Source organism: Chiloscyllium punctatum, chromosome 32 (assembly GCF_047496795.1).
Source record: "Chiloscyllium punctatum isolate Juve2018m chromosome 32, sChiPun1.3, whole genome shotgun sequence".
Lineage (NCBI taxonomy): Eukaryota > Metazoa > Chordata > Chondrichthyes > Orectolobiformes > Hemiscylliidae > Chiloscyllium > Chiloscyllium punctatum.
The window spans coordinates 21,876,132-21,891,512 of record NC_092770.1 but is presented as its reverse complement, the minus strand read 5'-3'; the positions used below and the strand labels follow the sequence as shown (position 1 = coordinate 21,891,512).

At 43.8% G+C, this 15,381-nt stretch overlaps 1 protein-coding gene and 1 long non-coding RNA gene across 6 annotated transcripts in view; one reads left to right on the top strand and one right to left on the bottom strand.

The window, feature by feature from the left end:
- Window positions 1–1,402: 1,402 nt before the first annotated feature.
- chst11 (carbohydrate (chondroitin 4) sulfotransferase 11) overlaps window positions 1,403–15,381 on the bottom strand; it is a 200,572-nt gene continuing 186,593 nt past the window's right edge. For 3 of the 5 annotated variants that reach the window (XM_072551880.1, XM_072551879.1, XM_072551883.1), the window contains one exon: window positions 1,403–6,206. In XM_072551880.1, the coding sequence (XP_072407981.1) occupies window positions 5,352–6,206 (855 nt within the window). In that variant the 3' untranslated portion in view covers window positions 1,403–5,351. The remainder of the gene's footprint in view (window positions 6,207–15,381) is intronic. The other 2 variants (XM_072551882.1, XM_072551881.1) reach the window with 1 other exon arrangement.
- On the top strand, window positions 9,437–13,820 carry LOC140458313 (uncharacterized). Its single transcript, XR_011953472.1, has 2 exons — window positions 9,437–9,872; window positions 13,489–13,820. It is a non-coding gene; the product is annotated as an uncharacterized lncRNA (long non-coding RNA).

Below are 15,381 nucleotides of genomic sequence, written 5' to 3'. Positions count from 1 at the left end.
ATCATGAACTTTGCAGCTGGTATGAAAAAGGGATGAGAAGGGTAATAATAGACTGCAGGAGGCAGATAGCTTCCTGCAATGGCAAATGGAATTTAACTCAGAAAAGTGTGAGGTGACACACTTGGTGAGGATTAATGAGGCAAAGGATTACACAATGAATGTTAGGACCTGGAAAGTACTGAAGACCACAGGGACACTCATGAACATATCCACAGATAGAGAAGATAGGAAGTAGCAGGGCAGGTAGATGAGCAACCAACTGGGCACTTGTCTTTGTGCACTGAGGGATACAATCTAGTGGGAGAAAGTGAGGACTGCAGATGCTGGAGATCAGAGTCAAAGGGTGTGGTGCTGGAAAAGCTCAGCAGGTCAGGCAGCATCCGAGAAACAAGAACATCGACGTTTCGGGCATAAGCTCTTAATCAGGAACATTAAGAGCCAAACTTTTTGACAATAGAATTCAAGTGCAAAGAAGTTATGCTGAAACTTTACAAAATGCTGGTCAAGGTCACAACTAGAGTACTGTGTGTGGTTCTGGTCGCCACATTACAGGAGGCATGTGACTGCACTGGAGAGGGTGCAAAAGAGATTTATCGGCATGTTGCCTGGGCTGGAGGGTCTGAGCAGTGAGTAAAGTTTAGAGTAATGGCTGGGGGTTGTTTCCTAGGGACTAGTGGTAGCAGTTAACACACTTTAGAAAATGTACAAAACAGGCATATTAACTAACATGAAAAGTTATTGCATGATATTGATAAATATTAGTCAGGCATAATTGCTAGAATCTTCGGATCTGGTACAGAAAAAGCAGCTCTCACTCAAAGCTAGAATAAAATTCCTCATCACCTCCCACAGGCAGTGTCAGACATCAGCAGAATGGGTGGAGCCAATGCAACATTGACATTAACTCCTTCAGAACCATTACCTTATACAACAACCACCACCTGCCATTTATCCTCCAGGATACACACCATCCTGACTCGGACTTATATCACCATTCCTTCACTGTCACTTGGTCAAAATCCTAGAATTCCCTCCCTAACAACATTGTGAGTGTACCTTTCTCCCCATGGACTGCTGCAGTTCATGAAGGCAGTTCACCACTACCTTCTCCAGGGCAACTAGTGATGGGCAAGAAATACTGACTCTAATACTGTGAAAGATTTAAAGAGACACAGTTAGGATAACAATTAATTAGCTCTAAGGTAAAAACAATGACTGCAGATGCTGGAAATCAGATTCTGGATTAGTGGTGCTGGAAGAGCACAGCAGTTCAGGCAGCATCCAAGTAGCTTCGAAATCGACGTTTCGGGCAAAAGCCCTTGAAGGGCTTTTGCCCGAAACGTCGATTTCAAAGCTACTTGGATGCTGCCTGAACTGCTGTGCTCTTCCAGCACCACTAATCCAGAATTAATTAGCTCTATCCAGCCTCTGAATCAAGACTTGGCCTGAACTTTATTTCCAGAATAAAACCATATTGTTGTACTGAATCCTCATCAATCAAAGATTAACATAGCCCCTACAGTCATGAATATGTTACTTAACTATTCTGTGTTTGTTTGGTTCCACAATAACTGTGTATCTCCAGTCAAAGCTTTACCTTGATTCTTCTCTCCACTGGAGCCGACTAACCTGCTGAATATTTCCAGCATTTTCTGTATTTGATTTGGTATTTATGAGCATTTGTTTAAACGTTTATGTTTTTGACCTTTTCACTGCCTGTGCAGTAACACACTGTAATCTTAGCATGTTATAATCTCTCAGACCGAACTTCAATGAAACTGTTTCTAAGAAAGAAAAGAGCTTACATTTGTACAGCACCTTTCAGCAGTTCAGGACATCTCAAAGGTAGTGACTGAGGTGTTGCCTTACTAGGAAATGCGGTAGCCAATTTGTACACAGCAAACTCCTTCAAACCACAGTGAAGTAATAATCAGATAATAGTTTTTATGTGTTGTTAATTGAGAGATAAATATTGACCAGGATATCAGTGAGAAATTCCCTGATCTTCTTTTAAATAGTGCTGTGGAAACTTTTACATCCATCTGAGATTCTCTTGGTTTAAAATCTCTGACCACATAGCACTCTCTGAGTCTTACGTTAGGGTGTCCATAGGACCACACCAGCTGGAATTATCTGTTTGGGTCTTGGGAGAGGGTCTTGAATCCACAAGCTTCTACGATGCAGTTGAGAGGATTACCACTGAGCCATGATTGACTCCCCCCCCCCCCCAAATTTCTTTGAGCAGGTTAATCTTCAGAATAAACACGCAAAGCAATTATTTTCATCCCACATTTTAATGAAAGTTATTTAGAAAAAATAATTAATCAGTCTTGATGGAACTTTCATGAGTGACTAAACCAATATGGCACAACAGTTAATAACACACTGTTGGAACCCAGTAAACAAAATCCAGACAAAATAGGCAGGGAGAGATAGACATATAAACAGAAAGATGGATAGGCAGACTGGCCAGATAGAAAGATAAATATACATAAAATGGTAGAGAGATAGGTAGAAAATTAGATAGACAAGCAGATAAAGAGACAGACATAAATGGACTAACAGAGAGAGAAAGAGATACATGGATTAGTTAGATGGATAGATGGATAGATAGATAGATAGATAGATAGATAGATAGATAGATAGATAGATAGATAGATAGATAGATAGATAGATAGATAGATAGATAGATAGATAGATAGATAGATAGATAGACAGACAGACAGACAGATAGATAGATTAGATGGATAGATAGATTAGATTAGATAGAATGAGCAAATTTTAGTCAAGCCTTCTACTATGTCCAAAGCATAAAAGCACTGAAATGCGAAAGAATGATGTCAAGTTACTTGTCCGCATAATGTTTTGTGCATGCAGGTAAGAAAATAGCACTCTATTATAAGAGTAATATCACAAATACTCTTTAAGTTACCTAAAAGCACTGAAGACTCTCTTTGTTAAGCAGGAATATCCAATGACTGTTCTAGATCCCACTGAAGTTCCTTACTTATTATGTCTGCATAAATCCAATAAAAGTCTCAGTGTATAAATACATTACGGCACATGTAGGAGTATCCAACACTTGGCAACCAGGAAGACAAGATTGAAGAAACGAAAAAGAGTGAAGAGAAATGAAAGGAAGTGGAGAGAAAGAGTGCAAATAAGACCAGCCAGAAAATCACCTGCAACAAAATAGGCTCCTGTATGAACCAGTGACTGGAGCCCAAAGCCCATCATCACTCAACATTCTCATTGAAATAGACACACCACAAAATCTTTTCCTAACATAAATAACCAACCAGTTATTAGTGCCATTCTTAACTTAGAGCACCTAAAAATGTTGACGTTAATGAAAAACTACTCAACATACTCATACTGAACTGTACAGTTTGGAACGACAGAACTACAGACGGAGAAGAAAATAAAATAAGTTCACATCACTTTCATTGCAACTCTGCTACTGCTAGTACGTTGTATAACCCTATTGGTCTAAATTTAATATAGTTAAAAGGGGCAGGGGGAGGTGGTGAGGGCCACAAATGTGCAAATGTAACTCTTTGGGGCTTTTCTCCCTATTTCCAGTGATAGCTTCAGTTAAGAAGATTGGCAGATCTCCAGAAGAGCAGTTTAGAGATGTCTTACTGCAAAGATGAAATCACAGTGGGAGTTTGGAAGTTCCGATAATTTATTGAATGGGCAATGAATGCTGGCCTAGCCAGCAATGCCCTCATCATGTGAAAGAGGAAGAAAACTTAGAAAAGCTGCATTAAGGCGCAACGTATAAATCGGCGTTTGCAATTACTAAGTGAGTTATTCTCCCTTCAGTAGGAGATGGATGGAATGGTGAGGTGCAACCGATTTTCTCTGTTGGCAGAACAAAGGGAGATTTTCACAGAAACCCTGGAACTTGAATTTTGAGCTCTGTTTCTCTGTGCAGTCTGCAGTTTGAGAACTGGGACAACTTCCCGATGTTGCGACCTCCACCATTGAAGGAGAGTGCACACCAAGTTCACGGAAACACCAGCACCTCCAAGTTAGAAACCATCCTCATTGGATACATAACTGCCATTCCTCCATTGGCATGGGGTCAAAGTTTGGGAAAGCTGCTCTGAGGGAGCACCATACCCCACATGGACTGCAATGGCTCAGCAGCACTGTCCGCTGCCAAGTCAGATCGAAACGGTCAACAAAGACAGGCCTCGCCCACATCCCCCAAATTAAAAGACACATTAGTACCATCCTTAACACCTGTATGTTTGGTTTCTTTAAATAGATCCAGTGGCTGAGAGAGTTTTAATCGATGGCAGAACCCTTAATGGGACACCATTTTGACAGTTCACTGGGGTAGCAGTGCTGAGTTGTGGGACGATGGAGACAGTTTGTGAATAAAAGGCAACAACTCATCTGAATCTTTCGCGCTTCTTCCCCAGGATTCTTCCGTACGTTTGTAAATCATGCTTCACAGTTTGAAGGAAAGATTGTTTAAATTTTAACACTCACGGATCCTCAACTAGCATTCGAATGTAACAACATAACACACCCACTTGAGCACCGGCGTTGACAACAGCACAACGTGATGCTTGACTCCTTTTGTTTTCCCACAATGCCCTCTTGCACCGCCCCCTCCACCCCTCCCCCAGTGTCACCACGGGAGGGGACTGAGGAGTGTTGGCTGGTGGAAGGGGAGGTTTGGCTGCCCATGGCCATAGTGATAAATCACCTTGCCCTCTGTTTAACTCTCAAACTGGAAGCAACTATTGGCCCTGGGCAACTGGTGGAGATATTCTTGTGGAAAGGGGTAACACAGAAGTGACCCAATGACTGTAGCGAGATCAGCCCCGGGGCTTGGCATCAGAAACCTGGTGTAAGCTTTCTTAAAAGAAAACTAAGCTACAATAGCAGTTTAAATCGCTGAAGTCCCTGCAGCAAGTTTGAAAACATTGGTCAGACAGTGATGGTAACTACCCATTTCTGATTCACATTCAACTCATTAACAACTCAGTCACATCAGAGGGTGCTTGTGTTTTTGAGAGTGAGATATTACGGGTTCCCAGACTGAATCCTGGACAGTTAGGAGTTTCCAGGTTACAAACCACATCCTGATAGGAGATGGCGAAGCCTCTGACACATATGATTTACACACCTATTCAGTGTCTCAGGAAGGGAATCTTTAAACCAGCCATGGTTCCATTTCCCGGCCAAGAGAGCCGTCCTTTCTTACAAAGTTACTTAAATAAATTCCAATTCTTGCTGCTCGCAGCAATGGTGAACATCTTCACTAAAATTACAAAATAAAACAAAAAAAAATGCAATTACAACCAATAAGGACTTAAATAAATCAACAGGCATTCTCATGCCAACTTCAGGTAGCTTGGCATGGAATAGTTAAACATTACAAAATCTAATTTGTAGAGATTGAACAGTTTAGTCTGGAAGGCAGCGCTGATGTTTTGGAAAAACTGAGCTGTCATTTCGTCTGTAGTTCTGGTGGATTTGGCATAGGTGGGGAATTTGATATAGTCTCCCACCCCGGCCAGGTGCAGGATATAGCTTGCATCCTCCTGCAGAGTTTCGTATTTCCCGATAAGGTTGTAGTGGATGTGGCAAGGATGGCACAGTGAGGAGACAGTCTCCCAGTGCTCATTGAAGGGCTCCTCTCTCTGCGTGTACGGGTCAACAAGATAGGCCACAAACTCCTCGAACTTCACGTCGTCGCCCTTGAGCAGGGCCTCCTGGGTTGCGTTCTTCCTCTGCCTCCGGACGATTTTGGTTCCGTACCGTTTGTGGAAGGAGGTGTTGTACCTTCTGGTGAACTTGTTCCTGTACGCTGACACCAGGCGCTCGAAGGGCTCGCGGACAAACATGAACTTCAGGTAGTTTTTCAAGCGGTGGTTAATCTCTGGGATGCTGTACTGGTTGAGCGTCTTCAGGTTAGACGAGACGTGGGCTTCGTTGGCAGGGATTTCCATGGGGTCAGTGTATTTGCCCCTTCCCGTGAGCACCATCATGACCCTCTTCCAGTTTGTACAGGCCACCTTAGGCACGTAGCAGTAGATCATCTCATGGTCCTCATCTACGACCAAGTGTTTCAGGTCATCAGAGGTCAACACTCGCCGTTTCCGACTTCTGGCGCTGTTTGCTTGACATGTCTGAGCAATCTGGTTTCTCCTGATCTGGTGCGTGAGCTCCGTGTTTGAGAATTGATACTGAAATAAAGGAGATTAAACAATTAGCACCAAGTAAGCTCGTGGGCAACACAACATCATTAAGCCATTTTGCAGTCAGTCCTATCATGAGTTTAGAAGCGCAACACACAGGAAAATGTTACTTCACCGAATTGAGATGGCACCAGGTACCTCTCTTTGTTATTCAGACCCTTCTCTTTGACGTAGTGAACAACTGAAATGAACGTTCCATACAGCAGTTCGGGATGAGAATGGGAATCCAACACTGAGGGAGTGGGAGCAGGAGGAGACCAGATCAAAAACAGAGAGCGATGGAGAAATTGAGCAGCATCTGCAGAGGGAGAAACTGAGTTAATCCGTCGCATCCAGAGAGCCTTGCCCAGGACAGATGCTGCTGGATTTCCTGAGTTTCTCCAACATGTGAAAGCTTTTTGGCTCTTCGATTCAAAGCAGAATACTGCAGATGCTGGAAATCTGAAACAAATCCAGAGAATGTCAGAGAAGCTCAACATTAACATCTGAGGAGAGAGAAACTGCATCAGCATTTCGAGTCTAGTAAGAGCCTTTGTCAGTCCCCAGAGCTAACTCTTGCTTCTCTCTTCTTGCCTCCTGCTTTGCTACCTGGGCAGATTCCTCTGAAGAACATCGCACTGTGCTCTGCCCCTGGTATGTGGAGGTTTCAGGGCAGAACAGAATGGGACCACGTTCTTCTTTCTAAAACATCCAGCAAGGTGCGACCTCTGAATTTCCTCACTGTCCTGTTGCTGCGTTTTCATGTTCATTCCCCTTGGCTGGGTCTAGGTTTTGTTGGATTGTGGCTTGTGCCTGGGATGAGTTAACTACATACACTCACACACTAATACACACACACACACACACACACACACACACACACACACACACACACACACACAGGCAGCACAATAGTTAGTTCTGTTTCCTCACACCGCCAGAGACCCGGGTTCAATTCCCACTTCAAGCAATTGTCTGTGTGGAGTTTGCACATTCTCCCTGTCAGTGCGTGGGTTTCCTCTGGGTGCTCTAGTTTCCTCACATAGTCCAAAAACATGCAGGTTAGGTGAATTGGCCATGCTAAATTCCCCATTAGGTGAAGGGGTAAATGTAGGGTCTGGGTGGGTTGCTCTTCGGAGGGTCGGTGTGGACTTGTTGGGCCGAAGGGCCTATTTCCACACTAAGTAATCTAATCTACCCACTCACACACACTTTCACACACAAATACTCATGCACACACAGACATATTCATACAATACACACTCACACACACAGACACATTCATACAACACACACATTCACACAAATACTCACACTCGTGCACTAATACACACACTCACGCACAAATACACTCACACTCATGCACAAATACTCACACACCCACTAATACTCACACTCACACACACTCATGCACTAATACTCACACACACAGACACATTCATACAACACACACACACTCTCATACACACAGAGACACACTTACACAACACACCCAGTCACACTCTCATACACACACACACTCACACGCACATAGATATGATCATTCACTTCGGCACATTCATACAACACACACTCACTCACGCTCTCATACACAGAGACACACTTATGCAACACACAATCACACTTTCATACACATAGACACTCATACAACACACTCACACTCTCATCTACACATACACACTCATACAGAAGCATACTGTCACATGCACTTTTATGTATACACAATGCATTCACATACACACACACTGACACTTTCATCCACACAAACATACTCATACTCATACACACACACACACAAACTCTCATATTAAGACACACACACACACACACAAACTCTCATATTAAGACACACACACATACACTCACACAGACACAAACATATGCACACACATACATACACATAGACACACACACATTCACTAACGCAGTGTGGAGGCGAGGGGATGGAGGTAAGGCAAAGGATCTCAGAGGAGGCAGCAGCTGAGGACACAGCTGCCCATGTTAAGGGTGAGACAGAGAGAAGAGCAGTGTGGGGAGGGAATGGAAGGCATTGCTGGTAAAGTTCTGTGGGATCAGCTGAGGACAGGACCATTGCGCTGGACACTGAAAGAGGGATGGATAGTGTGAGTGACAGGTATAGCAATGTCAAGGAAAACACGTTTGGTGATTTGATTTCAGTTCAGGGTGCGAATGAAATCCTCACTGGAGGCTTTTACAGAAGATAGGATTATGAGCAAGAAATAAGAGGGGAAGCAACCAAGGGACGAATAAGGTTGAGGAAAATCTTTTTCCACTCTCTGCTCAAAGGTGTGTCTGACTCAGCACCATTTATAGGGGGCAAGTCCCAGGTCTGCCCGAACCAGAACCAGGGCTCGACCCCACGTTGTTGGGCATCCATCTAATCTAGACCACACATCTATTCAATCAAGTCAACATCAATGTAACAGGACAGAAAGAAAACAGCTCTGAATATGAGAGATCTTGGATTGGAAAGTATTAATTCTTTACCATATGAAGCTGTTGAGGCTGTTTCATTACGTTCAAGGCTGAGATGGACAGGTTTTTGATCAAACAGGGAATCAAGGATAATGGGGGAAAAGGCAGGGAGGTAGAGTCGAAGGTTTTCTGATCAACCATGATCTCACTGAATGGCAGAGGAGACTCGATGGGCTAAATGGTCTATTTCTTCTCCTATGTCTAATGGTTTTCTGGTTCTCTCGGTCTCTGTTGCTGACAGACCTGTCACGTTTGTCCACCACATTCTGACTTAGTTTCCGTATTAGGGCAGGAATGTTTCTCATCTGGAAAACAGCAGCTTTAACAGACAGCACTCCTTCAGGGGTGTGTTTGCCTGGATAATGCCCTCAAGCTGCGGCAGTTACCTTTGAACGCAGCTCTTCTGACTCGGATGAACCACAGTTGACCCTTATCTTACCAAGGCTCTTTACTAATTGAAAATGGATGAATATCCAGTGAAACATTCATTAATTAGTGCAGAGGAAAGCACAGCAAATGCAGCAGGCAGTGCCTTGTGTATCTGTTTCCAGTGTACACATGTGGCGCTCTCTGGGTTCCTGCTCTGGTGTCAAACGGCGAACCCAGTCGCAATTCCCTACTTGTTGAGAATATTGTTGCTATTGTCCCAGCAGGTAGTTGCAATGTAAAGTCAGCAGGAACCAATTTCCATTTGATTTCCTTTCATGCTGAACAGGGGTTGCCACAAGACTCATTATAAGGCCAGGAGACGGAACTGCACCATGTTAACAACCTCCAGATGTGGCACCTTGCACTGATAGATCAGGCTGTTCGGAGAGTGCAAGTAAAAACGTACACAAAATCAAAATAATTACTTCAAACGTGGCAACACTTTGTTTCAAGCAACTCTTTTGCCTGCCAAAAAGTTTGGACTTTTGAAAAATGGAATCATGTCATTTGACTTTACACCGAGGTTAGAAGGTAGTTTGGAAAATAAAGTGGATTGACGAGAAGGATAATCTCAGCAAAACTGGGTATAATAATAGCTATCCAACAACCTAACAACATCAAACAATCTATATCCAGATCCAGCTGGTTAGATGGAGAGCTGAGGATGTATGTGACTAATGCAGGATGTGAAAGGAGGCTGAATGGAAGGGCTCAAATGGAACATTTTCCCAAAAAACCAAAATCACTTTTGTGAGTATGCAAGTCTTTCCTTGTGCCTTTTTCAGAGCATTCCCAAGGTTCTAACCTCTGTCTAACAATATCCCTAATGAAGGGTGCATCTGCCTGCTCCTTTGTGGTGTTACTAACATGGGATTATTGGAAACATCGCTGTTGGATATGTGGAATAAAATGAAACCGTGCAATATGGCTTCAATCAATTTTGCTTTGTGCAGATGAAGACTGAAGTCAGATATTTGGGCTTAACTGGCAGTCATCAGCATCAATGTGGGCAGCACCGTGGCACAGTGGTTAGCACTGCTGCCTCACAGCGCCAGAGACCCAGGTGGAGTTTGCACATTCTCCCAGTGTCTGTGTGGGTTTCCTCCGGGTGCTCCGGTTTCCTCCCACAATCCAAAAATGTGCAGGTTAGGTGAATTGGCCATACTAAATTGCCTGTAGTGTTAGGTGAAGGGGCGAATGTAGGGGAATGGTTCTGGGTGGGTTGTGCTTCGGTGGGTCAGTGTGGACTAGTTGGGCCGAAGGGCCTGTTTCCACACTGTAAGTAATCTAATATAGTAATCTAATTGCCTCAATATATCCAGTCTTACTCATTTCAGAATTCAATACTGAAATCAAAACACATATCTCAGGATTCTGAACAGGTTGCCACAAAATATAAAGAATTAAAGGCCATCTTAGTTAGGGAATCAGTTCATCAGTTACTTAAGGCTGATGCCCAGAAGTACAGCTTAAAATGCCCTCTCTATTCATGTCAATGTTGGTAACTCTTGATCAAGTTATTATCTTTGTACTCCCTCTGGACATTAATGAATTTGTACAAATACATCAAAGGTGCTGTGCTGTACACCTCTAAACTGCTACCTTTGACCAATTGCCAGTTTTCAGAACCAAAAACAGAAGTTGCTGGAAAAGCTCAGCAGGTCTGACAGCACCAGTGAAGAGAAATCAAAGTTAACATTCTGGGTCCGGTGACCCTTCCGCAGATTGACAGCATCCGCAGTTTTTATTTTGCCAGTTTTCAGGACCGGTTATGAATCATTTTGATTCTGATTAAATGCCGAGGTCACATAACCAATGGAAGCTGGTCACTTGTTTCTGAAGACACAATAGTCCTGATTATCTAACTTCTTTTAAAGAATGAACTTTATCGTGTCTGTAAGCCTGAAGCTCATATCGCCAAGTTATTGCTAAACAATTCTTTTAAAAAAGCAATATTTTTGGGAAAAAACCCTGCTTTACTAAGGAGGTGCCGGTGTTGGACTGGGGTGGACAAAGTTAAAAATCATACAACACCAGGTTATAGTCCAACAGGTTTATTTGGAAGCACTAACTTTTGGAGCGCTGCTCCTTCATCAGGTAGCTGTGGAGCAGGACCATAAGACACAGAATTTATAGCAAAATATTACAGTGTCATGCAACTGAAATGATATATTGAACAAGCTAGATTGCTATTAAGTCTTTCATCTTTTAGAATGGGTTGCAGGTTTCAGTTCATTAATATGTAAATCCCAGAACTTAAAATAAACTTGTTGGACTGAAACCTGGTGTTGTGTAATTTTTAACTTGGTTGAGATTGGCATTCAATTAATTCTTCTTTAATTTACTGAAATTTGTTGTTTCCCTGGAGAGTTGGATGCTGAGGGGTGACCTTATAGAGATTTATAAAATCATGAGGGGCATGTGTAGGGTAAATAGACAAGGAATTTTCACTGGATGGGGGAGTCCAGAACTAGAGGGCACAGGTTTAGGGTGAGAGGGGAAAAATTTAAAAGGGACTTAAGGGGCAACTTTTCCACGCAAAGGGTGGTGCGTGTGTGGAATGAGCTGCCAGAGGAAGTGGTGGAGGCTGGTTCAATTGCAACATTTAAAAGGCATCTGGATGGGTATATGAATAGGAAGGGTTTGGAGGGATATGGGCCGGGTGCTGGAAAATGGGACTAGATTGGGTTGGGATATCTGGTCAGCATGGACTAGTTGGACTGAAGGGTTGTTTCTGTGCTGTACATCTCTCTGACTTTATTTTCCAAACACATGAACAAAGAACAGGTGAACACCACATAGAGCTGGAGGACACCATATAGGCCCCGCCAGGCTGTTCTGCCATTCAATAAGACCCGATTGTAAACTCTACTCTACTTTCCAGCTTGCCCAAAATAACCTCTCACCCCCTTACTTCCGAAGTATCTATCCAACTTTGCCTTAGCAATATTCAAGCACTCTGCTTCCTCTACCAAGAGAAAGGCAAAAAGAAAGTTCTAAAGAATTATGGTTCTCCTTGAGAAAAAAAAGCTTCAAATCTGCCTTGGTAGATGATCCCTTATTCTTAAACAGTGAACCTGAGCTCTCAATTCTTCTACAAGGAGAAACATGGTCTCATACACAGCTTGTCTGGATCCCTCTGGGTCTGAGGTCTATCTTAAAACACACCTCTGATCTTCAGTGAGTCGCAGAAATCATATCAGAAATGGGTGCAGAATTATATTTTGAGACAAAGTGATTCTGTTGATACTGCAACTCTTGTACTAAATCTGTAGGGGGCTAAGTTAGGACATCCGATATTTGATAGTATGGCAACTGATTCTGTTAGGTGTCGCTATCTTAGGTTCTGCCAGTAATCATTACCCTGAACTACCCTGAAAATCAAGATCAATTCAGGAAGACACACTGATCCCTTTTAACAGACAGGGCCATGCTGTCAAGGCAGTGGGAATGGTCAGACTAAAGTTGCACTTGATTGACCGTTAACTTTAATTTTAATAAGAGGCCCCAAACTGCAGTTTAACCTGGTTAACCTCGGTGAAGGGAGAGTTTGATATGATGGTTTGCAGCGTGTCAAGACTGTTATTAAGTTATAACTCATGGTCACAGGATGCAGGGTGTGTACAATAAATCTCTGAGCACAAAAAAGCTTTCAGCTGCACACTCTTTTCTGCTGCTGAGTGGCTCCTCCAAAGTTGTCAGCTGTAGCCCAAAAAAACCGCAGATGCTGGAACCCAAGGTAGACAGGCAGGAGGCTGGAAGAACACAACAAGCCAGGCAGCATCAGGAGGTGGAGAAGTCGATGTTTCGGGTCTAACCTTTCTTCAACAGGACTGAAGAAGGGTTAGACCCAAAATGTGGCCCAGTTGGTAGCACTCTTATCCCTCAATTTCTGGGTTCAAGTCCGACTCCAGGCTTGAATCTAGCTTCAGTCTCTCATGACCAGACTGTGCAACAATTTCATCCCCTGGGCCATCAGACTCCTTAACATTGTATGATCAGACACTATTCCATCTTCGCACAAGTTTGAATTGCTGCTAGAACAATGTTCTATGAATTATCATTCTTTTATTACACTGTAATTTGTACAACACTGTGCCTATTGTTTTGAGGTATCAGGAATTACTATGCCGTCTTGCACTTCTTATGCATTTTATGCTGTGTACGAGTGTTTAGTTTGTGCTGTCTGTGTAGCACCCTTGGTCCTGGAGGAACACTGTCTCATGTCTTTACTGGATCAGTCGTATATGGTAGAAATGACAAATAAAATTTACTCCTGAGTCTTGAGTACTGAGGGAGTGCTACACTGCCAGAGGAGTTGTCTTTCAGATGTGACATTAAACCAAAACCTCGTCTGCCTTTTCAGGTGAACATAAGAGATCCCAAGACATTAGTTTGAAGACAAGCCGAGGAATTCTCTCCACTATCCTGGCCAATATTTCATCCATCCCACAATGAGATCACAAGAACAGATAATCTGGCTACTATCACACTGCTCCTTGTGGGAGCCTGCTGCGTACAAATTATGCTGCACTTTTTACCTTATAACAGCGACTGCACTTCAAAGAAATACAACATTGCCTGCAAAGTCCACAGATCATGAAAGGTGCCATATAAATGTAAGTCTTTCTCTTTGAACTTGAAAACATGTTTTTGCCTCAGTTGTTGGGCTGAAAATAAAGTTTTTTTTTCTTCTGACATTGGCACTGATTCTTTTTATGGTAACAATAATATAAAGGATTACTGGCCAGGCACACCCAGGGAGGAAGACTCTAGTTCACATGGAAGATTCCACCAACAACAATCTGCTTTTATGTGACACCTTTAACATCCTGAAGTGTTTTCTGGGAGTGTTATCAAACAAAACTGACCCCAAGACACACAATGATATTTTATGACTGGTGGCTAACAGCTTTATCACAAAGATAGATTTTACAGAGTGACTGAAGAAGGATAGAGAAACGCAGTTGGGTTTTAGGGAGGGAATTCCAGGACCTGGGACAATTGAATGGCAAGGCCTCGAACGGACACTGGGGGAATACACAGAAGGACAGAATCGCAGCAACACCATGATTTCAGGAGGTTGTGGGGCTACAGAGACGGGGAGGGAATTCAAACACAACAATGAGAATTTTAAGATGACCAAAGTCCTGATGCCCTCCATGGAACTGGACTTGTTTTGTACTTTACATTCGGACCAAAGCTGACTAAATCACATCCTAGAAAAGGCATGCATAGCGCGGCTCTGCTCTCGGCTCAATGAAGCAACTTGTAACTGTTCTATTAGTGAAGGGTGATTAAGCGGTTGGTGATCTTTATAATGAACTTCTCGCTGATGATTAGATTTTAGTGAGAAATAACTTTGTGGCTCCATTAGTGACTCATTGGTTAATGGTGCTTGAATTCTTTGATCTAATATTCATGTTTATTCTAAAATACTGTGGGAAGCACTTCTGTCCTTTAGTGTTGTATTGTTGGATGTAACTTTTGCTCATTCAGAGGATTCTCACACCCATAAAGAACTAATGGTGAGCTGCCCCTTTAATCACTTCAGTCTGTATGCTGTATGTCCACAGTTCAGGAGGGAGGGCCCAGATACCCCCTTGGTGCTGTTAGAGGGAAGGCCCAGATACCCCCTTGGTGCTGTTAGAGGGAGGGCCCAGATACTCCTTGGTGCTGTTAGAGGGAGGGCCCAGATACCCCCTTGGTGCTGTTAGAGGGAGGGCCCAGATACCCCCCTTGGTGCTGTTAGTGGGAGGGCCCAGATACCCCCCTTGGTGCTGTTAGAGGGAAGGCCCAGATACCCCCTTGGTGCTGTTAGAGGGAGGGCCCAGATACTCCTTGGTGCTGTTAGAGGGAGGGCCCAGATACCCCCTTGGTGCTGTTAGAGGGAGGGCCCAGATACCCCCCTTGGTGCTGCTAGTGGGAGGGCCCAGATACCCCCCTTGGTGCTGTTAGAGGGAGGGCCCAGATACCCCCTTGGTGCTGTTAGAGGGAGGGCCCAGATACCCCCCTTGGTGCTGTTACAGGGAGGGCCCAGATACCCCCCTTGGTGCTGTTACAGGGAGTGCCCAGATACCCCCCTTGGTGCTGTTACAGGGAGTGCCCAGATACCCCCCTTGGTGCTGTTACAGGGAGGGCCCAGATACCCCCCTTGGTGCTGTTACAGGGAGGGCCCAGATACCCCCCTTGGTGCTGTTAGTGGGAGGGCCCAGATACCCCCCTTGGTGCTGTTAGAGGGAGGGCCCAGATACCCCCT